The following is a 26,526-nucleotide window of genomic DNA, read 5'->3' on the forward strand; positions in this document are numbered from 1 at the left end:
ACTTGTGAAGCAACTCCCCAGCAGGTGGGGATTCGGGGGCTCAAACCGAGATCCTTACGCCGGTCCTTGTGCTTTGCACCATGTGTGCTTAACCCGCTATGCTACCGCCTGACCCCCTCTAATTATATTCTAGAGCAATGAAACCCCCATTTTTAAAGGAAGTCTTTCTTCCTTTCTCTCTCTCTCTCTCTCTCTCTCTCTCTCTCTCTCTTCCTCTTATTCTTTCTTTCCTCTTTCTCCCCTTCCATCCATCCTTCCTTCCTTCCTTCCTTCCTTCCTTCCTTCCTTTCTTCCTTCATCTCTTTCTCCCCTTCCTCCCTCCCTTCCTTTCTTCTTTCATTTTACCAGAGCAGTGCTTAGCTCTGGCTTGTGGTAGTGTATGGGGATTGAACCTGCGACTTTGGAGCCTCAGGCATGAGAGTCTCTGTGCATAACCATTATGCTATCTACCCCCATTGAAGGACGGCTTTCATGAATCCAAAGCATCCCACATTGGCAGTGGATCATTTGCCTTCCCCACTTGGTGGTGTTGAGCATCCTTCCTCTTCTGTGTGGAGCTTGGATTGATAACCAACTTCTTGCCAATCTCTAGGGAGGTGAGGCCACAGAGCAGGCATGACTTGCTCAAGGTCACACCAGCTATTCCTGGCTGACCAAAGACCAAAGCTCACATTTCTTTCTCTTTCTTTTTTTAGAATTTTTATTATCTTTATTTATTGGACAGAGACAGCCAGAAATTGAGAGGGTAGGGAGAGATAGAGAGGGAGAGAGACAGAGAGATACCTGCAGCACTGCTTCACCACTTGTGAGGTTTTCCCCCTGCAGGTGGGAAATGGAGGCTTGAACGTAGGTCCTTGCACACTGTAATGTGTGTGCTCAACCAGGTGCGCCACCACCATGACCCCAAAGCTCACATTTCTTAGCTTCAATACTCTTTCTACCTTATTGCTTAAAACCATGTCCCCACTCCTGACCTTCAAGCTGAACCAAAAACCTAGCAGGTTTTCTCTATCTGTTACTATGGCTGTTACCCTTGGAGAGCACTAGTTGCAGTTGCTGTTTTCAACCTTTTTTTAAAAAAATATTTTATTTATTTATTGAGAAAGATAGGAGAGAGAGAGAAAGAACCAGACAGCACTCTGTTACATGTGCTGCTGGGGATTGAACTCAGGACCTCATGCTTGAAAGTCCAATGCTTTATCTTCTGTGCCAACCTCCTGGACCACAACCTTTTTTTTTTTTTTAGTTGAAAATACATTGATTTACTGCAGCCTAGTAGGTAGTGCATGACAAACTGTAGGACTTGAAAGCATGAGGAACTGAGCTTGATCCCTGGCAGTGTGCTGGAGTGATGCTCTGGTTCTCTTCCTCTGTCCATAATAATAATAATAATAATAATAATAATAATATCTTGGAGGTCAGGCGGTGGCGCAGCAGGTTAAGCACACATGGCACGAAGCGCAAGGACTAGCGTAATGAACCTGGTTCAAGTTCCTGGCACCCCACCTGCAGGGGATTGCTTCACAGGCAGTGAAGGTGTCTTTCTCTCCCTCTCTCTGTCTCCCTTCCTCTCTCAATTTCTCTCTATCCTGTCCAACAACAACAACAATGACAAAAATAACAACAACAACAACAAGAGTAATAACAAGGGCAACAAATTGGGAAAAATGGCCTCCAGGAACAGTGGATTCGTAGTGTAGGCATCAAGCCCCAGCAATAACCCTGGAGGCAAAAAGAAAAAAAAAAACTCAGAAAAATTTACTGATTTTTGTTTACTGTGTTTTGTTTCTTTGCCCATCATAAACGGTTAGATTCCTGGAAGGTGCATACTGCGTGCGAACTGAAGTATTACTGTAACCACACCGAGTTCCGTGTTGGCGAAGTAGGAAGCAGGACAGTAATTCCTAGTGATCTTTCTTCCATGTCTTCCAGACCCTTCCATGCCTTTGATTTATATTTGTTCCTTTCTCCCTCCTATAGCAATCTCAGGACCCACCTGCTCAGAAGGGTCCCACCCTGACCACCAAGGTGCGGCGCACCATGAGCAGCCGTGTGCATGAGGCTGTGAAGGCCATCGCGCTCTGCCACAACGTGACTCCCGTATACGAGTCCAATGGTGTGACTGACCAGGCTGAGGCCGAGAAGCAGTACGAAGACTCCTGCCGCGTCTACCAGGCGTCTAGCCCCGATGAGGTAGTCCCTCCCTCCCCCGTGCAGTAAGGCACAGAGATAAAGCCTGTGCCCGACAGGCTTAGATGGGGGACCCTATGGGAGTTATCTGTCAGGACCAGCAGGAGTTGTGATGTTGCAGGGCTGTTTGGGAAACACATTTTCAAATACATGTAGGTCTTGGACTTCAGGTCTATATAATGAATTCGGAAAGATAATACTTTATTTTTCAGGTGGCTATTGCATTAGAGGAGCTAATCTCATTCAAACCATACCTCTTTCTTTGTTTATTTTCTTTTGTTTAAATGACAGCTTTCTTTCTTTTATTTTCTTTCATTTTCTTTTCTTTTTCTTTCTTTTTTTCTTCTTTTTGCCTCCAGGGTTATCACTGGGGCTCAGTGCCTGCACCACGAATCCACTGCTCCTGAAGACTATTATTTATTTTTTTTTTCCGTTTTGTTGCCCTGGTTGTTTTATTGTTTTTTTGTGGTTATTACTATTATTGTTGTTGCCATTGATGCTGTTGTTGGATAGGACAGAGAGAGAAGGGGAAGACAGAGGGGGAGAAAAAGATAAGACACTTGCAGACCTGCTTCACCGCTCGTAAAGCGACCCCCCTGCAAGTGGGGAGTGGGGGCCTTGAACCAGGATCCTTATTCCGGTCCTTGCACTTTGTGCCATGTGCACTTAGCCTGCTGTGCTACTGCCCAACCCCCCCACCCCCATGACAGCTTTTAAAAAAATAATCTTTATTTATTTATTGGATAAAGACAGCCAGAAATTGAGAGGGAAGGGAGAGATAGAGAGGGAGAGAGACAGAGACACCTGTAGCCCTGCTTCACCAGTCATGAAGCTTTTCCCCCTGCAGGTGGGAACAGGGTGCTCAAACCCGGGTCCTTGCACATTGTAACATGTGCACTCAACCAGGTGTGCCACCACCTGGCAACTGACAGCACTTTAATGATAAAATTCATATGCCGTACAATCCATCAGTTTAACATGGATGGATTTACACGTCTTGTTCTTAACCAGTGCACTGCTCAGCTATGGCTTGTAGTGGTGGGAATTGAACCTGAGACCTTGGAACGTCTATTATATAAGCACTATTTAGGTCAGTTGTGAATGGATTTACATTTAACACAAGCTGTTTAGTGGAATTTTTTTCCCCAGTAAATTAATAGTTTATCCATTATCACTTTTAATTTTTTTAATTTTAGAACTCTTTTTTTTTTTTTTTTTGCTACCAGATTTATCATGGGCTCAGTGCTGGCACTAGGAATCCGCTCCCAGTAGCCTTTTTTTTTTTCTTTTCCTTTCTATTATGCTTGACAGGAAAGAGAGAAATTGAGAGGGGTAGGGGAGGTAGGGAGAGAGAAACATAGACACTTGCAGGCTTGCTTTACCACTCATGAAGCTTCCCCCCTGCAGGTCAGGAGAGAGGGCTTGAACCCAGGTCCTTGTGCATATGTGCTTACCCAGGTGCGCTACCACCTGACCTCCAATTTTAGAACATTTTCATTGCTCCAAAAGGAAGGACTCAGATTTGCCTTTTCTGGACATTTCATAAAAAGAAAAACATGGGGAGTCGGGCAGTAGCACAGTGGTTTAAGCGCAGGTGGCGCTAAGCACAAGGACTGGCATAAGGATCCGGGTTCAAGCCCCTGACTCCCCATCTGCAGGGGAGTCGCTTCACAGGCGGTGAAGCAGGTCTGCAGGTGTCTATCTTTCTCTCCCCCTCTGTCTTCTCCTCCTCTCTCCATTTCTCTCTGTCCTATCCAACAATGACAACAACAACAATAATAACTACAACAATAAAACAAGGGCAACAAAAGGTAATAAAATAAAAATATTAAAAAAGAAACCCATGTAATATGTTATCTTTTCTGTCTAGCTTCTTTCACTGAGCATATATTTTCAAGATGTAAATACCACATGGTGGTATTTACAAATGTTCCATTGCTATTGTTTCATAAATAGTATTTCCATATATAGATAATGTTATATTTTGCTTATTCATCAGTCAATGAATATTTTGGGTTCTTTATTTTGCTATTTTAAAAATATTTATTTATTTATTCCCTTTTGTTGCCCTTGTTGTCTTTTTATTATTGTAGTTATTGTTGTTGTTGTTAATGATGTCATCGTTGTTGGATAGGACAGAGAGAAATGGAGAGAGGAGGGGAAGACAGAGAGGGGGAGAGAAAGATAGACACCTTCTACTTGCTTCACTGCCTGTGAAGTGACTCTCTTGTAGGTGGGGAGCCGGGGCTTAAACTGGGATTCTTCCCGTCAGTCCTTGCACTTTGCGCCACATGCGCTTAAGCCACTGCGCTACCGCCCGACTCCCTTATTTTGCTATTATGGGTAATACTTCTGTGAACACTGGAATACCAAGTTTTGAATAGATGTATATTTTCATTTCTCTCAGTTAACCTGATTAATTCTTGAGCAGCTGCCAGATGGTTTGTGGTACCAGGGATTGAAAGCAAGGCCTCATGCAAAGTAAGGCATGCACTCTGCCTGCCAAGACACCTACTGGCCCTCAGAGTTCAGACTCTTAATCATTTTGATAGATTAACATCTTCAGAAGCTACTTTGACAAAATGCCCTTTCATAGCTTTTCCATATATAGTTTTTCAAAAGATAGCTGAGGTTTGACTTCTTTTTTAATTTAATATTTCTATAGTACCTGATTTTCTTGAGAATTATTATTTTTTCCTTTCTTTTTCTTTTCTTCTTCTTTTTTTTTTTTGTATTTGATAGGATAGAGAAATTGAGAGGTGAAGGGGAGGTAGAGAGGAAGAGAGACAGAGATGCCTGTGGCACTGTCTCATCAGTTATGAAGCTTTCCCCCCTCCGGCAAGTGGAGACTAGAGGCTTGAACTTGGGTCCTTATGCCTGGTAATGTGCATGCTCAACCAGGTGCACCATCACCTGGCCTCAATATTATTTTAAAAAACTTTTCAGTTACTGCATATATTTTTTTACTCTTAAGGTATTGAGCCATTCTCATTTCACTTTAATTTAGGTAGTTTTTAATTTTCAGGCAACAGTGTTTATACACATTTGTAGTGAATATTCTTGTGCCTAATGTTTCTGCAAATGGCTTGATTTGGCATATTATTTCACCAGGTGTTTTTGAGTTCCTTTTGATGGGGTCTGTGGAGTTCATGTTGAATGAGACAGCAGTACCTGAGCACCTGAGTCTTATGACACTAGTTCCATACTCCACTGTGCCTCCACATATGTGACAGGGGACCCACAGGAGGGTCACTATGAGGCTCTCTTGTGTGTGAAATTGAAAGAGTGTTTTTCGACTCATGATAAAAAACCAGAATGCCCCCCTCCTGTTCTTACTGTTTTTTTTTAATTTTTTAAAATTATTTTTTATATTTATTTTATTTATTTTCCCTTTTGTTGCCCTTGTTGTTTTTCATTGTTGTTGTGTTCTTATTGTTTTTAAACATCTCACTTCCTTGCTAGTTTACAAGTACTCCAAATTATTTTGTTCACTTTAAAAAAGAGCTTCTCTGAACAAACATAGTATTTTAGAGATATGGATGAATCTGAGAACACATATCAGCCAGTGGCTACTAGTGAGTAGGCTACCACTTTTCAGAAGATCAGAAGTAAAAGGACACCTGGAAGTTTCTTTCCCTGTCCAGTCATTTTTCCTCTTTTGTGAGGCAGTGGAATGTGTCCCCCAGGGGACTGCTTCTTCTGATCTTCATGAGTCTGTGGAGAACCTCAAGCTATGATGCCCACCCAGACTGTGACCTAGGCACCTGTAACTTTTTTTTTTTCAGAGTTATCTCTGAGACTCAATGACTGCATGACTCCACTGTTCTTGGTGGCCTTTTTTTTTCCCCCCCTTTTGACAGACAGAGGCTGAGGAAGATAGAAATGGGGAGAGGGAGGCAGAGATCGACACAGCAGTGCTCTCCCACTTAGGAAAGTGGGGACTGAGGGCTTGAACCTGGGTACTTATTCTTGGTAACCTGTGAGCTCTACCAGGTGAGCCACCAGCTGGGCTCCTTCCAAGACATCTAAACCAGGCTTCTTTATTTTATTTTATTTTATTTTATTTTATTTTATTTTATTTTATTTTATTTTATTTTATTTTTTTCCTCCAGGGTTATTGCTGGGCTTGGTGCCTGCACCATGAATCCACCGCTCCTGGAGGCCATTTTTTTTCTCCCTTTTGTTGCCCTTGTTGTAGCTTCGTTTTGGTAATTATTATTGCCCTTGTTGACGGAATTCGTTGTTGGATAGGACAGAGAGAAATGGAGAGAGGAGGGGAAGACAGAGAAGGGGAGAGAAAGATAGACACCTGCAGACCTGCTTCACCGCCTGTGAAGCGACTCCCCTGCAGGTGGGGAGCTGGGGCCTCGAACCGGGATCCTTACGGCGGTCCCTGCGCTTTGCGCCACATGCGCTTAACCCACTGCGCCACCGCCCGACCCCCTAAACCAGGCTTCTTAGGAATGAAAAATGTGATGAACAGTGGCCAAACTCTGAGATGGGAATTATGTACAAGATGAGAGAGAGAGAGAGAGAGAGAGAGAGAGAGAGAGGGAGAGAGAGGGAGAGAGGGAGAGGAGAAGAAGAGACGATGGTTGTGGCTAAGCATACTGCTCTGCTCAGACTTGTTCCAGAATGAGTCTTTAGATCTGCCATCTCTTCGTCTGGGTGAGTCTGCCTGAGCTGCTTTTTCTTTGAATGTGGGCGGAATGATAGCACTGTGTGGCCTTGTGAGAAAGGATCAGGGTCTCAGTGATTATGAAATGGGAACCAGTAACTTGTGGATATTTGATTTTGAATATGAACAAGTTCCAGATGTTAGCAGTATAATCAGCACGACTGCCTCCACGCTCTTTTATGCACACTGGTGTTGGGCATGTTTACGCGGACGGCTCTGAAGGGGCCCCACACCCTCTGTTCCCTCTGAACTTTAATATATTTGTGTTAGGGCTCTGCAAACTTTTCAGAGGGTAAATCTGGCATGGAATGCTTTGTCCTTATCAGTTTCTTTTTTCTCAAAGTAAAGTCTTTTTGTTTCTTTCAATTAATTTTATTGGGATTCAGATTTGTCTTGATGGGGAAAAAAAGGTATTTTCTTTTGGTTTGTTATTTTTGCAGAAATCAAATGATACCCTGTTAGTATTTTTCCCCACAGTATTATTATTTTTCTTGCATAGTTATTTCATATCTATGGTAGAATATCTAAAGACATGGATGAGAAAAGAAAAAAGTAAACCACAATCTTACTAACATAAAATAAGATTGCTGTTAATATTTTACTGGTTGTCTTTTAAGCTATTTCCAAAGAGCTTGACTGCAGAATACAAATCTGTTGATATAAATAGCACCATATGACACTGAGTAAATCTAATTCCAGTGAAATTTTTCATAAAGCCAATAATTTGAAGATATTAGATTTTGAATGCGCACAAGTTGTATTTCCAAGCCTCTGTAGGATTTCATATAGACTTGGTAAGTCTAGAATCCACCTTTGAAATTCTGTATCAGTAAAACTTTGTTTGGTGTAGGCAATTCAGTTTGTGGTGAATAACATAGAAACCAGCATTCATTTGACTCTGCTGGAGTAATTTCAACCAGTTGGTGTAGGATTCATTTCCTGTAACAGAAAGCAGGACTTCCTAAATTTGTTTCCTGTGTACATTTTTTGCTTTGGGAGCCTTGAAGAGTCTCTAGTTAGCTATCAATTACAGCCTGAGGGGTGCTAGACCCTCCCTGCCACCTACAGTAACTCCCAAGGGAAATGAAATAGAATCCAGTCAGAGAGACATGCTCCCAAGACACTGGAGGATTTCACCATTTCAAGGGTATTTAGCGGCCTTGGAGGTGGGTTACAGTGGAAGGAGAAGAATTGTGGCAATAATACAACTTTTTTTTTTTTTTTTTTTGTCTATTAGAGATTTCAGAGCACTGCTCTGGCATATTTAGTGCTGGGGATTGAACCTAGAGTTTTATTTATGCCAGATATGCACTCTACTGCCGAACAATGGTAATGCATTTGTTTTTTGTTTTTGACCTGAGTGTTTATTCTGGGTGCTCTCTTCTGTACAGGAAAAACCATTCTGTTTTTTTTTTTTTTTGCCTCGGGGGTTATTGCTGGGGCTCAGTGCCTGCACCATGAATCCACTGCTCCTAGAGGCCATTTTCCCCCCTTTTGTTGCCCTTGTTGTTGTAGCCTTGTTGTAGTTATTATTGTCATTGTTGAAGTCTTTCGTTGTTGGATAGGACAGAGAGAAATGGAGAGAGGAGGAGAGAAAGACAGATATCTGCAGACCTGCCTCACCGCCTGTGAAGTGACTCCCCTGCTGGTGGGGAGCCGGGGGCTCAAACTGGGATCCTTAAGCTGGTCCTTGGGCTTTGCGCCATGTGCGCTTAACTCACTGTGGTGCCACCCTGACCCCCCAGTCTGTTTTTCTTTTTCTTTTTTTTTTTTTTATTTAAGAAAGGATTAGTGAACAAAAGCATAAGGTAGGAGGGGTACAACTCCACACAATTCCCACCACCCAATCCCCATAGCCCACCCCCTCCCATGGTAGCTTTCCCATTCTCTATCCCTCTGGGAGCATGGACCCAGGGTCATTGAGGGTTGCAGAAGGTAGAAGGTCTGGCTTCTGTAATTGCTTCCCCGCTGAACATGGGCGTTGACTGGTCGGTCCATACCCCCAGTCTGCCTCTCTCTTTCCCTAGTAGGGTGTGTCTCTGGGGAAGCTGAGCTCCAGGACACGTTGGTGGGGTCTTCAATCCAGGGAAGCCTGGCCAGTCTGTTTTTCTTAACCGGAGCACCGCTCAGCTCTGATTTATAGTGGTTTGGGAATTGAACCTGGGACTTCCCCCCCACACACACACCTGAATTGTTATTAGAATATCTAAGATCCACATGAAGCTATCCAAATCTAAAAAATTTTTAATTAATCTCCTCAGTCAGACTGACTACATTTGAAGCATTCTACAATCACTGTGATCTGTCATATTGAGCAACGATTAGAGAACATTTTCATCATTGTAGAAGTTCTATTAGGAGAAAGCATTGCTAAAATGTAAATCTAATCACATTTCTATACTGTTTAACACCATCTAATATTTTTTTTATTTATAAAATGGAAATACTGACAAGACCATAGGATAAGAGTGGTACAATGCCATACAGTTCCTACCACCAGAACTCCATATCCCATCCTCTCCCTTGATAGTTTTCCTATTCTTTATCTCTCTGGGAGTATAGACCCAGGGTCATTATGGGGTACAGAAGGTAGAAGGTCTGGCTTCTGTAGTTGCTTCCTCTCTGAACATGGGTGTTGGCAGGTCGATCAATACTCCCAGCCTCTCTCACTCTTTCCCTAGTGGGGCAGAGTTCTGGGGAAGCAGGGCTCCAGGACACATTGGTGGGGTCATCTGCCCGAACATGGGACTTTCAAGCCTCAGGCATGAGAGTCTCTTTGCATAGCCATTATGCTATCTACCCCTGCCCCCTTCTTTTTTTTTTCTTGTGAATTCTTTCATATTAAAAATTTTAAATGTATTTAAGCTTAGAAGCTACATGTTCTCACTATAGGAAAAGTCAGAACTGTGGATTCCTATCTTTTTTAAAAATTAAATTATTTGTTTATTAATGAGAGGGATAAGAGGAGGGAGGGAGTAGGAGGAGGGAGAGAGAGAGGAACCAAACATCAATCTGGTGCTGCCAGGGATTGAACTCAGGACCTCATGCTTGAGAGTTCAGTGCTTTATCCACTGCAATAACTCCTGGACCATCCTATCTCTCATCTGTACATACAATTTGAGTGTTCAGTGTCACCTTCTAGTTCCTCTAGATTTGTTCTCTAATAATAACAGTTGACCACTGAACATTGGTTTGAACTGTACAGACCCACTTACTGCTGGATTATTTTCTATCCATGGAACCCTCTGTTAACTGAGGACCAATTTTATTTTGTTATTCTATTTATTTATTACCAAAGCGCTGCTCAGCTCTGGCTTGTGGGTGGCGCCTCACATGTAGGTCTATTTGCATCCCCCTGGAGGGCCAACTTGAAAATTACATGTGGATTTTTTTTTTTTTAATAAAATGGAAATATTGACAAGACCATAGGATAAAGAGGGGTACAGTTCCACACAGTTCCCACCACTGGAACTCCATATCCCATCCCCTCCTCTGAGAACTTTCCTATTCTTTATCCCTCTGTGAGTATGAACCCAGGGTCATTATGGGATGCAGAAGGAGGAAGGTCTGGCTTCTATAATTGCTTCTCCACTGAACATGAGTGTTGGCAGGTTGATCATACTCCCAGCCTATCTCTCTCTTTCCCTAGTGGGGCAGAACTCTGGGGAAGCAGGGTTCCAGGACAAAAATATGGAACGCTTCATAACTTTGCGTGTCATCCTCGCGCAGGGACCATGCTAATCTTCTCTGTATCGTTCCAATTTTAGTATATGTGCTGCCTAAATGAGCACATATGTGGAATTTTGACTTGTGTATTGTGCGGTTGGCACCCCTAACCTTTGTGTTGTTCAAAGGCCAGCTGTGTAGTTCATTATTCCACTTCAGTATCCAGCTATGGTAAGATTTCTAGTGGCTGTTGTTTGTTCTGCTGCTTAAATACTCCACAGATTGTCTAATCTAACCCCCAAGTGTGAACTTCAGGTCATCTCCCACTTTGGGCTCACAGAAAATGTCTGGGTAGATGGTCTTACACTGTAAATCCCTCTCCATGTTTCTTTGTGTATGAAGATCACGATTGTCTCATTTTCCATGTCCATAACCGTGTTACAAAGTGAGGATAAAGACCACCTGGGACAGGGGAGCATAGGGCTATGGGGGCAGCTAGCAGTTAGGTACTTGATTCTTTTTCATTCATGAGTTTGGGAATATTTCCGTGACTACACGTGCAGCTCAGTGAACAAGAGGCGTGCATAGCTCTACTAAGTACATCTTGGTACTGAGCCCCAACATCAGGTTCTTGGACAATGACAGCATTCAGGCTGTGTCCAAATGAGCATGGACTGTTATGTCAGCAAGATTAGGGGACTGGCAGGACTTAACCAGTATGTGGCCCTGCTCTCAGACCTGAGGTTGTCTCAGAGCACAGAGGTTGAAAATGTAAGGTGGAAAAAAACCCCAAAAACCTCTCTTAAAAAGGGCGGAGGGTTAGACAGCATAATGGTTGTGCAAAGAGACTCTCATGCATGAGGCTCTGAAGTACCAGGTTCAATCTCCTGCACCACTATAAACCAGACCTGATGAGTATTCTGCTAAATAAAAAAAATAATAATAAGGGTGAGGAGGTGGGAAATCTTCCATCAGTGTTATTTATTAACCCTTGGGGCAGGATTTTGAGGTTGGATTTTGGTTAGGGGTTGTGGCGATAGGACTGGAGTATGTTAGGGACATCATAGAAAACTAAGTTTTCTCTCCTATATATAATTATTTAGTATTTATTCTGAATGGACTTGACAGCCATTTATTTCTGAATAGTTAAATTTTTATGAAGATGATGCTATTCTTCTTTCTCAGATACTAGTTTTTATTAGAATTAAGTGATAGGGGATAAATTTCAAATATAGAGTCAATTGCCTTCTATTACAACATCTATTCCTATTAAAATTTTAAAAAATAATTTGTTTATTTATTCATGAGAAAGTTAGGAGGAAAGAGAAAGAACCAGACATCACTCTGGTACATGTGCTGCTGGGGATTGAACTCAGGACCTCATGTTTGAGACTCTAATGCTTTATCCACAGCGCTACCTCCCAGACCACCCCATTAATTGTTTAAAAAATATACTCTGTTTATTAATTTGTTGAATAGAGACAAAAATCAAGAGGGGAGTGGAAAGATAGGGAGAGAGAGACAGACAGACAGACAGACAGACAGGGACACCTGCAGTACTATTTGCAAAGCTTTCTTCCCACAGGTGGCACCAGGGACTTGAATCTGCATCCTTGTGCGCTATGGTGTATGTGTTCAACCTGTTGTGCCACCACCTACCCCCTTCCTGTTGAATTTATAAGAAAATATTTGGATGCTTAACTATTTGCTATTTTTATTAGAGAGAAAGACTAGAGTTTCTCTTGTTTATACGGTTGCCAGAGATAGAGCCTCGTGCATGCAAGTCCTGTGGTCTTCGCTGAGCTCTCTTCCTGGCTCTCCATTAATTAACTAATTAATTTGTTTATTTATTGTTTTGCCTACAGGGTTATCGTTAGGGCTAGATGCCTGCACTATGAATCCACTGCTCCCAGAGGCCATTTTTTCCATTGTTGTAGCTGCTGCTGCTGTTGTTGGATAGGACAGAGAGAAACTGAGAGAGGAGGGGAAGACAAATACCTGCAGACCTGCTTCACTGCTTATGAAATGACCCCCCCGCCCTGAGGTGAGGAGCTGAAGCTCCAAGTGGGATCCTGTGCTCTTAACCTGGAGTGTTACCACTCAGGCCCCCCAAGCTCCTTTTTTTTTTTTTTGTCTCCAGGGTTATTGCTGGGACTCAGTGCCTGCACTACGAATCCACTGTCATTGTTGCTGGATAGGACAGAGAGAAATCGAGAGGGGAGGGGAAGACAGAGAGGGGAAGAGAAAATTAGACACCTGCAGACCTGCTTCACTGCCTGTGAAGCGACTCCCCTGCAGGTGGGGAGCTAGGGGTTCAAACAGATCCTTACTCTGGTCCGTGCGCCTTGAGCCATGTGCGCTTAACCCACTGTGCTATCATCTGGCCTAATTTATTTATTTTATTAGGAGAGAGAGAATCAGAGTATTACTCTAGTTAATGTGATACCAGGGATCAAATCTAGGATCTAATGCTTGAGAGCCAACATTTTATTCAGTGTATCAGTCTCTTGGGCCACTTTTCATGGATTCTTAAGCCAAGTGAATATATATATATATTGAATATATATATATATATATATATATATATATATATATATATATATATATTTAGTTTTTGGTTTTTGCTTTTTAAAAAAGCACTGCTCAGCTCTCATTTATGGTGATGTGGGAAATTGAACCTAGCACTTTGGAACTCAGACTTGAATATCTCTTTTGCATAACTGTTATGCCATCTACTCCAACCCTATAGCAATTTTTTAAGTGTTTTTATATTTATTTATTTATTCCCTTTTGTCGCCCTTATTGTTTTTCTTATTGTTGTTGTAGTTATTGTTGGATCTTACAACAATATTTAAACATCACTTCATGTTGTATAAAAAGCAGCTTCTCTTGAGAAAGATCAAATCTAGAAATGTCTGCCTGGCAGCTGAGCTGGGTGGCTTCTGTCTCATTTTACCTTGGCCCTTACATGGCATTTGAGTTATACCCACCACATGGCATTGTTAAATCTTTTTCTTACTCTAGTAAAGAATAACCTGAGGTCTTTGGATAGATTCATAATCTTGAAAGTCTGACTTGGGGTGGAATGGCTCCTCTTTGTGAGCCTTGGTGTCTTACTGAAGGCCACCAAAGAATCCCTGTATGCACTGTACCTGACTGCCACTGCCTGGCCCCTCCTCACTCACTTATGTAACCCTGGCCCCTGTATTGAAGTCTGTGTCCTCATACCCCTGACCTTAATGAAGCAGGCCTCACTGATACTGTGAGATGATTCTGGCTAGGACCCCAAACCATATGTCACAGTGTTGTGGCCCTAGGGTGTGTGTGCACTGGTCCGGGTCCCTGTCTGGTCCTTTGCCTAAGCCACTTCCCAGCAGCATCATTTCAGGCCATGTGATGGACTTCTCTGAGCCCCAGCTTCCTCAGTCTTGGCAGCGCTGGCTTTTTAGATGGGAGAACTTTGTGTTGGGGCTTTTCTGTGCATTGAGGAATGTTTAGCAACACCCGTGATCTCTACTCAGTACATACAAATAGAAAATTCTCCTCTGTTGACAAGCCAAAGCACCCCCCCCCATCATTGCTAAATACCACTTGGGGGACAAAATTACCCAGCTGAGCACTACTGTGATACTTGCCCAGTTGTGCATTTGTGGAGGTTGGCAGACTCGGAAGATAAACTGCTACCCTGAAGCCATACTCTTCTTCCCTTATAATTGTTTGGTTTGGTGTGGATTTTTCCAGAAGTGATCAGAGGCAGCTAAGTGCTCTTGCCCCTGTGTGGGTCTCTCTGCATGACTGTGGTGGGCCAGGACAAGGTGAGCTGTACCTAGAGGGGGCAGCTATAGGAGCAGGTAGCCTCTGCAGGCTTGGAGAGCCTCCCTGGGGACACCATGACTGTCCTTTCACCTGTCTCTGCTCTCCCTTCCATCTTTGTGTTCGTTTGCTTGACCTGTGAACTGAACCCTCAACTGTGTATCTGACCTCAGACCCTGTGTCACACTTAGGTGGCTCTGGTACAGTGGACTGAAAGTGTGGGTTTAACACTTGTTGGCCGAGACCAGTCTTCCATGCAGCTGAGGACCCCTGGCGACCAGATCCTGAACTTCACCATCCTGCAGATTTTCCCCTTCACCTATGAGAGCAAGCGCATGGGCATCATTGTGAGGGTAAGTGGTCTTTTTTTTTTTTTAAAAGGATGCTATGTACCTATGGCTTTACATTTTTCTTTTTTTTCAGGTTTTGTTTTCAATATTTTAAAAATATTTATTTATTTTCCCTTTTGCATTGCCCTTGTTGTTTTTTAGTGCCACATGTTGTTAAGCGCCATGTGCACTTAATCCACTGTGCTACCGCCAGTCTCTCTCTCTCTCTCTCTCTCTCTCTCTTTGCCTTCTAGGGTTATTGCTGGGTCTTGGTGCCTGCACCATGAATCCACTTTACTTCTTCCAAGTAGTGTATGAGGGTTTTGACTTCTCCAGACACTCATTTGTTCTTTTTCTTTTGGAAAGAATCATAGCTCTCCTAGTGGTTAGAAAGTGATATTTTGTTTTCATTTGCGTTTCTCTACTGACAAGTGATATTGTGCATTTTTTCATTTGTTTATTGCCTATTTATGTATCTTCCATGTAGAAATATGTAGAAATTTCTGTTCAAATTCTTTGTTTACTTTTCTTTTTAAAATATTTTATTTATTGAGAGGGAGGGAAGGAGAGAGAGAGGAAGAGAGACAGACCTGCAGCCTTGTTTCATCACTCATGAAGCTTTCCCATTATGGGTGGGGACCATGGGCTTGAACCTGAGACCTTGTAATGTGTATGCTCTACCAGATGTGCCACTTCCCTCTTTGTCTACTTTAGTAATCAGGATTTTTTTTTTTTTTTTTGATTGGGTGTATGTTTTAAAAAAAGTTTTATGGTCTCTTTTTATATTCTGGGTACAATACCTATATCAGATAGATACTTTGAAAATATTTCTATCATTGATTATCTTTTACTTCTTGACATACACACAACATATATATATTCCTTTTATGGTTCTTGACTTTGGTTTCATATTTAAGGGTTCAGTGCTTAATCCAACATCTAAAAAATATGAATATATTTATTCACTGTGTTGCTTGGAGCCTCACGCATGTGTAAATTCTACTGCTGGACCAATATTTTCATTTTTTAAAATTTCAGATATTAATAGAGACAGAAAGAGAAAGGATGACAGCATAACATCAATCCGTGGAGCGTGGCTTTTCCACTGTATATGGAGCATCTCCGGGTGCTTGTACATGGTGCTAGGGTTTGAGCCTGGGGCCTTGCATGTGCTGTAGGGGCTCAGCTATCTCCTGGCCCCGTACAGGTGCACTTTTTTTTTTTAAAAGAATTCTTTTGTAGTTTTTTTTCTTCTTCTCTCTTTAGTTTATTGATCCATTTGGAGTCAATGTTTGCAAACGTTGTGAGGTTAGGGGTTCAACTTCATTCCTTTGCAGTTGTCGGAGCACTATTTATCAGAGACATAATGCCGAATGGTCTTGGCACCTCTGCTGTAATGAAATGCTTTCAGAGGTTTTTAATTCATATGATCACCGAAGTTATTGAAAATACATAGCGATCGTTCATCTTAGCTGCTACCAGTTGCGCTGGCTGACTCTGTTCCTTTAGTCTGTTACAGCCACTGACAGACCTTTAGAACGCTGCCACATTCTTTGCCATTAGAAACTTGCTGTGGCTTGTCTTGTCTGTCTGCGCAGAGGTAGAGCTGCTGGATTGTGGAGTATCTACTGGGTTATCAGAAAAGTCATGATGGATTTTCCTATGTGTTTCTTTTTTTTTTTTATTTTATTTATTCCCTTTTTGTTGCCCTTGTTTTATTGTTGTAGTTATTATTGTTGTTGTCATTGTTGGATAGGACAGAGAGAAATGGAGAGAGGAGGGGAAGACAGAGAGGAGGAGAGAAAGATAGACACCTGCAGACCTACTTCACCACCTGTGAAGCGACTCCCCTGCAGGTGGGGAGCCGGGGTTCGAACCGGGATCCTTATGCCGGTCCTTGTGCTTTGCGCCACCTGCGCTTAACCCGCTGCGCTACAGCCCGACTCCCCCTCCTATGTGTTTCTATGCAAAATGCATCATGACTTTTCCAACAACACAGTTTTTTTAATCACGTCTTGGGGTGGTGGGGGTTAATGGTTTACAGTACAGCTGTTGGCACATGGGTATAATTTCTCATCCTCCTGCGATAGGTGTCTGCAAAGTATCTTGAACTCGACCAGATAGTGCCAACTTTCCCTCCCTGAAAGTGCTTGTACTGATTTCAGTTCATTTCTTCCTTGTGTCTTCAACATTTGATAGCATCAGTTTTTTTTTTTTTTTCCTGCCTCCAGGGTTATCATTGGGGTTTGGTGCCAGCACTGTCACCACTGCTCCTGGTGACCATTTATTTTTTCCTTTATTCTTCTTGTTTTTATTGGATAGGACAGCGAAAAATTGAGGGGGGAGGGGAGACAGAGACAGAGAAAGATCGACTCCTGAAGACCTGCCTCATCACTTGTGAAGAGCAGGTAGGGAGCCAGGGGCTTGAACCGCTGTCCTTGCACTGGTCCTTGTGCATTATACTATGTGCATTTAACCCAGTGCACCACCACCTGGCCCCCACATCAGATTTTTTAAAATATTGCCTAGCCAATATATGGGAATTAATGTCTTGTTTTCTCACTTACTCTTTTGCCCTGGGAAATCACACTTCCCACTCTATGTTTATACAGTATTTTTTATTATCTGTTATTACTATTATTATTTTACCAGAATACTGCTCAGCACTGGCTTATGGTAGTATTGGAGATTGAACCTGGGTCCTTTGGAGCCTCAGACATGAAAGTCTTTTTGTACAAACATTATACTGTCTCTCAGCCCTATACAGTGGTTCTTAAACCTGACTCATTATTAGAATTACCAAAAAAGATTAATCCCCCCAATAAAGGCAGTAAAGGGGAAAAAATAAATTCAAGTCCCAACCTGGAAAAAAAAAAGAATTACCAAAAAACTTTTAAAAATGCAGATTTTTTTGGTCCCATCCTAGTTCGATTTTCACACTGAATTGGTTTCTTCAGTACTTTTAAAGGTTCTTCACAATATTTGGCTTGGCTGGAGAAAATTTAGCCTCAGACCGTGAGAATCTTTGGACTAAGACTTATGTTTTTTTGTTCCTGGATTTTTTTTTTTAAATAAAAACAATAATCTCCTCTACCCTGAGATGCCCAAGTATTTTATGTTGTGGAGATGAGAATATTGAAAATTAGTGATAATAATAACAGCAATCACTAGTTCTAGTATTAACATCAGCAGTAATAGCAATGCAGTTGGAGCAATGACAGTTATGGTAGGTAACACTAAATTGGTGCTTATTGTGTGCTAGACACTGCTCTCAGTGATTAGCATAAATCAAACCATGCAGCCTTTTCCACAACTCCATTAGGTAGGTACCAATATGGTTGATATTTGACACAGATGAAAATTGAGGACTTAAAGAAGCTAAGAAATCTCCCCAAATTCTAACAACTAGAAAATGGTGGAGCTCACCATTCAAGCTGAGTCTTTTTAAAAAAATTTTTTGTATTATGTTTATTTATTGGATAGAGACAGTCAGAAATCGAGAGGGTTAGGGTGAGACAGAGACAGAGAGACACTTGTAATACTGCTTCACCACTTGCAAAGCTTTCCCCCTGCAGGTGGGAACCAGGGGCTCAAACCCGCGTGTTTGTGCATTGTATCATGTGCCCTCAAGCTGAGGCTTTCTAGCTTTTTTTTTAAATAATATTTTATTTATTAATTAATGAGAAGGATAGGAGAGAGAAGGAACCAGATATCACTCTGGTACATGTGCTTCTGGGGATTGAACTCAGGACCTCATGCTTGAGAGTCCAATGCCTTAGTCACTCACTGTACCACCTCCCGGACCACCTTTTATTTGTTTTTTTTTTTCCTAGCTCCGAAGTTCATGCTCTTTCTCACTGGGATCTGGGAATTTGGATGAGAAATCATCACGATGATGAGAGGGATACTGAAAAGCTCAGAGAGTCCCCATGTCACGGAGGGGAATCATGCCAATTGCATACCACTGAGTGTCTTACAGCAGAAGTCAGTATCATCTCACAATTTCCTGGGCCAGAAGTCCAAATGCCAAGCAACATCCTTGGGTCAAGTCTCTCCCAGGCTGTGGTCATCCAAGGTTCAGCTGGGGAGGAGACACATCCAGACAAAATCGGTGTTGTTGGCAGAACTTTGTTTCTTGCGGTTGTTGGACTGAGGGCCTTAGTCCTTTACTGAGTACTGGCTAGACGCCACCCTCCTTCACGGCCACATAGGCCTCTTGTGGGGTCAGCTTCCGTGTCATCTGGCTTCATAAGAGTGAGCCAGGAGTATGAGCAAGATGGAAGTCATAGTGTTTTGTAACTTTTAATCACTTTTGTTATACTTACTGGGAAGCAAGTCCTGGATCCAACCTCCAGACTTGATGGCGGTGGGTCATGCAGGGCATGAATACTAGGATGGTGGAACTACTTTCAAGGCTCTACCGCCTACTCCTGGGAGAAGATACAAATCGCTTCATGAACAGCTATTCCGATGATTCAGTGACATACAGCATAAGCATGCTTTGAAAAGGCCCCAGTAAGAGAGACTTTCGTGTTGCTATACCAGCAGGTAGTTTCAGACTTTACAGGATGTACATCCTTGGCAGCTCCAGGGTGGGAAGGGAGAGTTTTCTTTTCTTTTTCTTTCTTTTTTTTTTCTCACCGACACATCTGCTTTCCCACTGGGCCACACATGGCCTGACTTATAACCATATCTTGAGTGCACATCTGATGTTAAGAACATATGTAGCCTGGGATCCACCACATAAATCATATGAGTGTGTATTTCTTGGGGAGTTAGAGTCATTGTCTCTTATGGAATGACTTAGTTTTTTTTTCATTATTTTCAGGTTCTAGGGCCATGGGTTCTGCTGAAGTCATTTAAGGGTTGAATCATCATCAAGTGGTCAGTCCAATGCCAGCCTTTCTAGAATCAATGGACTATGTATACCACCTTTCCTTTACTTGTAGAAAGCACTCATCCCCCCACCAGTGTGTCCTGGAGCTCTGCTTCCCCAGAGCCCTTCCCCACTAGGTAAAGAGAGAGACAGACTAGGAGTATGGATCGACCTGTCAACGCCCATGTTCAGTGGGGAAGCAATTACAGAAGCCAGATCTTCAACCTTCTGCATCCCACAATGACCTTGGGTCCATACTCCCAGAGGGTTAAAGAATAGGAAAGCTATCAAGGGAGGGGATGGGATACAGACATCTGGTGATGGGAATTGTGTGGAGTTGTACCCCTCTTATCCTATGGTTTTGTCAATGTTTCCTTTTTATAAATAAAAAATTTAAAAAAAAAAGAAAGCACTCATTCCTAGACATGCATCATAGTTTGAGATACAGTCTCTTTATTCCCATAGCAAGGACAGAACTTGTAGCTAGTGGCTGAGGAGGCACAATGGATAAGGTGTTGAAGTGTCAGGCATGAGGTCCCAAGTTTCACCTGCCCAGAATCACATATGCTAGAGCGATACTTTGCTTCTTTCCTCTCTTTCATAAATAATTAGGTATTAAAAAAAAGTGTGCATAGAAGTTTAGAAAACTATTGGATAGGCAAATCAGCATCTTAGAATAGCACAAGTTACATAAAAAATCCATTCTGTTAAGACATTTAGAACAAATAAATATGTAAAATAATCAAAACACCATCATTATTTTCTTGACCCAAATACAACCACTTAGGACTTTTTCTGAGGATTTTCCTTTAGTGTTTCCTTTCTTACTTCCCTTTCTTTCATTTCCTCTTCTTTCATTCTTTCTTTTTTTTTGAAGTGTGAGTGTAAATGTTGACAAGCATTTTTTAAATAAATATTTATTCTATTTATTTATTCCCTTTGTTGCCCTTGTTGGTTCACAAGCATTTTTATGTAATTGGCATTGAACTCCACGTAAGGCTTTCTTAACTCCCCGAGCATTTAACTATACAGTATATAACATGCCATCACACCTTATGTGTGTGTAAGGTGCTTCACTGGAAAAATAGCATTACTCAATTATACTTCTGAAAATTTTTAAGTTGCTTTCACTTCATGAAGTATCTGCCTTTAATGAAACACTCACTATTTTGCTAATTTTTCTTGTTTTATGACTGGTTTGCCTTCTTACCCTTTATTTTGATGGGTAGAGATCAACAGGGCATTTGCAGGCAAATGCTCTACCACTGAGATGCACCCCCTCATTTAGGGCATTTGAACTCACATCCCATCCAGCGCAGATGTCACCATACTTGTCTCATAAAGTGGTTCTCATCTTAGTACCATCTTGAGCTTGGGGAACATTTGAAAATATCTGGACATTTTTGGTTGTTACAACTAAGAGAGTGATGCGACTGGCACCACAGGGTGCCTCCTAACAAGAATGATTGACCCCACGTGTATTTTGTGTGTGTGTGTGTGTTGGGGGGGGTATGAATCTGTTTATATATCCTGTCTCTTATTTGGAAAGAGCTGCCCAGCTTCCTGGTGTTACCAAGTTTTAGCTCGTTATAAAGACATCTCTTGACTGAGTTTGGTGACTGTTGATGGTGTTGCTCTTGTCTATTTCTCCTACTTCTTTCAAGCAGTGGAAGCCCACAGACAGTCTTAGTAGCTTCTTCTTCTAGTCTTTGTGTGAATGCGCCTTCTACCAAGTTGATGAGCTTGGAGAAATCAATTTCTTTGAGGCTTTGTGTTTGTCTCCATGCAGGAAGGCCATATGGCCTGTTTTGTTGTGTCTCTCCACCCATACCCCTTCCCACATGAAATGATGGAGTCAGATTATTGGTATAGATCATACCCATGTCATTGTTTGAGTAAAACAGTCCTTTGGTCCTTTGAACAGGTGCCAGAATTGGACCACAGTGGAAAAAAAAATAAGGCCCCCAAACAATGCAGTGCAGCTAGCAGACCTCTGTAATTTTAGAGGGTAATCTTGCCATAATATGGGAACAAAGTAAACTCAAGATGAACTCGGGGGAGGAAATGACTAATGGGAGGAGACTGTTGATACAGTATTTATATTGGACATGGTGTCTAAGCTCTCCTGAGCCCCCTCTGCAGTAGAGGAAGCTAGGGAGTGGATGTTACTTCCCACAATCATGTTGTAACACCCCAGTAGGATGCAGGGGAAAGGAAAAAAAAATAAACCTTTGATTCTTTCGTGTTCAAAGTCCACAACTATCTTTGGCCTGAGTCATAGACAAGCATAGGTACAATCTGGTAAATATGAAGCAGGCAGGTCTAATATTCTTAAAAGATAGGTGTCACAGGGTCCAGAAGATGATGGCACAGCAGGTAAGGTGCTGGCACTTGTGTGCATGAGGTCCTGAGCTCAGTCCCTGCCAGCACTTGTACTGAAGTGATGCTCTAGTTCTCCTTTCTTCCTTCTTCTCCTCCCTCATGTTAATGAATAAATCTTTTTAAAAAGGAGGGGCGGGAGCAGGTGCCTCTTCTTGCTGGCAGGGGATTTTATAAGTAATGATGTTCTGGAAGCATGTCGGTGATTAGAGGGAATTTGCAAGTTATTTTAGAGGAGGATACTATAATGGGACTTCAGGTATTTATTTTGTATTCAGTGGAAAGTTTGTGGGTATTTACCCTGAGCTTCTCAGAATGGAGAAGTTAAAGCACAGGTGTTAGTGAACACATGTGCTGTCTGTGTCCATCTCTGCTCCGTGCTTCCTGCGTGTGGTGGGAATCCGTGAGGGCAGAGAGCTGGTGTGAGAACCAGTGGCTTCACCATCACCCCTTAAAGCCAGGATTTCTCAACCTTATTGCTGCGAACATTAGGATTGGATTCTTCTTTGAAATTTTGAAGATGTATTTATTTATTTTTTTATTTGTAAAAAAGAAACACTGACAAAAAGCATAGGATAAGAGGGGTACAACTCCACATAATTCCCACCACCAGAATTCCATATCCCATCCCCTCCCCTGATAGCTTTCCTATTCTTTATCCCTCTGGGAGTATGGACCCAGGGTCATTTTGGGGTGAGGAAGGTGAAAGGTCTGGCTTCTGTAATTGCTTCCCTGATGAACATGGGCATTGGCAGGTCAATCCATACTCTGAGCCTGGCTCTCTCTTTCTCTAATGGGGCAGGGGTCTAGGGAAGCAGGGCTCCAGGACACATTGGTGGGGTTGTCTGCCCAAGTCCAGTTGGTATCATCTTAGCATCTGGAACCTGGTGGCTGAAAAAAGAGTCAACATATAAAGCCAAACAAATTGTTGACTGGTCATGAACCTAAAGGCTGGAATAGTTCAGATGATGAGTTGAGGGGTCTCCGTTTTGTAGATAGTTAGTAGGCCTATTTTAGTTATATTCCAAAGAGCCCATGACTATACTAGTTTTTGTTTGTTTTTTTTTTTGAGCCTGATATCTGATATGCAGGTAGATCTAAGTTATTGTCTGGGGAGAGGATGTTATGGCTGGAAAAAGGACCAGAAAGCTGGATCAGGGAAGAGAGTAGCTCCCAAATATGGGAAAGGGGTATAAATATTGCTGACTGTAAACCCCGTTGATTTGATGTGATTTGGGGCCCATATTCAGCTTAGGAGCCTATGTGACCTCTGCATCCCTGTAGATCTGAGCTCACATTCTGTGGCCATGAGTAGGAACGTTCCAAGCTGCCTCAGTGTATTTATTAATTGAAAGGGGAAGAGGCCAGACACTGCTCCAGCATTTGCTGTGCAGGTGACTGAACCTGAGGTCTCAGTTCCTTACCCCCCACCCCCCTAAATGAACTACATTATTCTTTGCTGAGGGATGTTTAGCAGTATCCCTAACCTTTAATCATGAAATGCCATAGCTTGTGGAGGTAGCCGAAATGCCTGCAGACATAACCGAGTGTCTGGGCTGGGGACACTGGGCTGAGCCTTGCTCTCCACATACAGCCTTTCTGGGGGAATTGGGGAGTCTTGTCCTGGCAGGGATAGTAACACAGGGATTTTTCTTCTTTTTTGTAAAATTTTAATTTATTTATAAAGTCAGTGTCTGTGCCATAGTGTCACTCACTCCCCAGAAAATCTGGTCACTCTGAGTTGGAAATCTGGGAGACTTAGCCTTTTGCTAATGTTGTTAATGTAATTTTAGGGGGCTAGAACTATCTAGATTCGTGTTCTTACAGGAGGCAATGCTGTTCCTCAGCAGCCCCCCTCCCCTGCTAACTCTCAACATTTGTTAATGCCTAGAGACATTTTAATTGTCACCATGGAGGCTTTACTGGTACTGACATTGAGTTAGTAGTGGCCAGACACCTGCTGCCCACCCCCACCAGAGACTTCTCCAGTCCCAAAGGTTTATCTAAATCACTGTTTCATTCCCCAGTTCTTTCTGGCAGATTGCAACTTAGTGATTCTGGCAGTCCCACGTTTAAATCTAACATTATCTTACAGCGTGGGAGCCATTCCCATTGAGTAGTAGTCGTAAGTTAAAAAAAATAATAAGAAGATTCTTTAATCCTTTTGATCTCACTTTCATCTTTTAATTGTTTCCCAGGCACTCTGAGTTTTCTTCTATCTTCTGTGGTCTTTGCTGCAAAGTGGGAGCCCCTTCCTTGTACTTTTCATCTTGAGCCAAGTGAAAGAACATTGGTGTCTGTAGCATACACTCAGTAAACCACCGACCATGGGAAGGAGACACTGGAGCACAAAATGGGTATTCCCTTTGGTTGTTCATTCTTTCAAGCCCCCCCTTTTTTTCTCTCCAGGATGAATCCACTGGAGAAATTACATTTTACATGAAGGGAGCAGATGTTGTCATGGCTGGCATCGTGCAGTACAATGACTGGCTAGAGGAAGAGGTAGGTGATGTGGGGAATGAAAACCAGGCCCCCAAAGCATGCTCTACAAGTTTTCTTTGTGTGGTAAAATTCTCTGAAAAACATTTTTTTTAAATGTATTTATTTATTCATTTATTTGATCGAGACAGAAATTGAGAAGGAAAGGGGACATAGAAAAAGTGTGTGTGGAGGGGAGAGAGACACCTGCAGCCCTGCTTCACCACTTGTGAAGCTTTCCCCATGCAGGTGGGGGCTAGGGGCTCGAACCTGGGTCCTTGCACACTGTAACATGTGGGCACAATCAGGTGTGCCACCACCTGGCCCCTTCTCTGAAAATTCTTTATCTGAGGCTACCTATTAATTTATCTCAAAACTTGGCAGCACATTGAACACATGGGCATTTCTTGGTTTTATGGCAAGGCATCAGAGTCACAGGCTGCAGTCAAGGACAAGGTTTGGGTTCAGATCTCATCAGAAGGCCCAACTGGGGCTGGATCCACTTTCAAGCTCACTCAGTGGTCATGGGCAGGATGCAGATCCTCACTGCATACTGGTTGCCCTCTGCTTCTTGCATGTGGGTCTCTCCATGGAGATAGTTAACAGGCAGACAACTCTCTTCCTGTGATGGAGCAGAAAGACCAGTAGGCAGAAGCTTCCTGTTCTCAAAAGGGACCTCCCCATCTTCTGTTTCTTAGAAACAAATGACTAGGGGAGTTGGGTGTGTCGCGCAGCGGGTTAAGCGCATGTGGCGCAAAGCACAAGGGCCGGCATAAGGATCCCGGTTCGAGCCCTCTGCTCCCCACCTGCAGGGGAGTCACTTCACAGGCGGTGAAGCAGGTCTGCAGGTGTCTGTCTTTCTCTCCCCCTCTCTGTCTTCCCCTCCTCTCTCCATTTCTTTCTGCCCTATCCAACAATGATGACAACAATAACTAACAATACTGACTACAACAATAAACAACAAAAGGGCAACAAAAGGGAAAATAAATAAATAAAAATAAACAAACAAATAAAAAAGAAACAAATGACTAGGTGCAGTGCATACCAGAGGGGAAGTGATTATACAAAGGTGTGGTTATCAAAAACCTCCTGCCCTGCTTGTAACACAGAACACTGTCTGCAGTAGGGAGGGAAAAAAAACTATCAGGTTTACTAGAATTTTTGTTTGTTTCACCCCTCAGCTTCAGGTAAAAATTCATATCTTAAATCTAATGTTATTCATTCAGTTGGGAGTTACAAAACCCAAATACTGATAGGGCCACATAATGTAGCTCAAATGAATGAAGCCGGCTGGGCCGTGTGTTTCAGACAGGGACACAGTCTGAGTAGTAAACACAGTAGCTGTTCTTCACTTGATAGCTGTTTTCTGGCTGCGTACAAGTACAGCTGCTTCCCACCCATCACTGACTGTGGTGATTTGGAGTGAGACTCAGTTTAACCAGAGAGGCTTGGTTTTTCTCTTTCTTTCTCATCCTTTTTCTCTCTCCTACCCACCTCTCTTTCTTTGTAGATCTCTTTCAATTTTTTTGTTTTCCAATTTACATGAAGTTAGCATTCTTTTAAAAAGCCTTTTATTGGTGATTTATAAGATTACAAGGCAGTAGGGGTATAATTCCGTACCCCCTCCCACCACCAGAGTCTTGTGCCCCCACTCCCTTCCCTCCAGCAGTGACCGCCACGTTCTCTCAAGGTCATAGATGCTGGTTAACTATATATACATTTTTAAAAATCTTTTTTCACATGTTCACAAGTTTCAGTTCTATCTATTCCATTTATGAGGTGGGGGTAGATAGCATAATGGCTATGTAAAGAGACTCTCATGCCTGAGGCTCCAAAGTCCTAGATTCAATCCCCTGCACCACCATAAGCCAGAGCTGAGCAGTGCTCTGGTAAAATAAATAAATAAGTAAATAAGTAAATAAATAAATGTCATACTATAACCTGTTTATGAGTGAAATTATCCTGTAGTTATCTTTCACTTCCTTACTTAACTTTACTAATCCTAGTCATTGCCAGTCCCATCCATTAAATCCCAAAGGACACACTATACTCCTTTTTTTAAACTGCAGAGTAATACTCCATTGAGTATATGGCTCATGACTTACTATTATTATTAT

General features: G+C 42.4%; 1 protein-coding gene and 1 non-coding gene across 2 annotated transcripts in view; one reads left to right on the plus strand and one right to left on the minus strand.

The window, feature by feature from the left end:
- ATP9A (ATPase phospholipid transporting 9A (putative)) overlaps positions 1–26,526 on the plus strand; it is a 189,407-nt gene that overhangs the window by 133,578 nt on the left and 29,303 nt on the right. The window contains exons 14-16 of the mRNA XM_007533060.3: positions 1,981–2,193; positions 14,539–14,700; positions 24,341–24,433. Coding sequence (XP_007533122.2) covers positions 1,981–2,193; positions 14,539–14,700; positions 24,341–24,433 — 468 coding nt within the window. The remainder of the gene's footprint in view (positions 1–1,980; positions 2,194–14,538; positions 14,701–24,340; positions 24,434–26,526) is intronic.
- Positions 10,553–10,659, minus strand: LOC132542691 (U6 spliceosomal RNA). The gene has a single exon (XR_009553659.1). It is a non-coding gene; the product is annotated as a U6 spliceosomal RNA (small nuclear RNA).

Source organism: Erinaceus europaeus, chromosome 1, assembly GCF_950295315.1.
Source record: "Erinaceus europaeus chromosome 1, mEriEur2.1, whole genome shotgun sequence".
Classification (NCBI taxonomy): Eukaryota; Metazoa; Chordata; class Mammalia; order Eulipotyphla; family Erinaceidae; genus Erinaceus; species Erinaceus europaeus.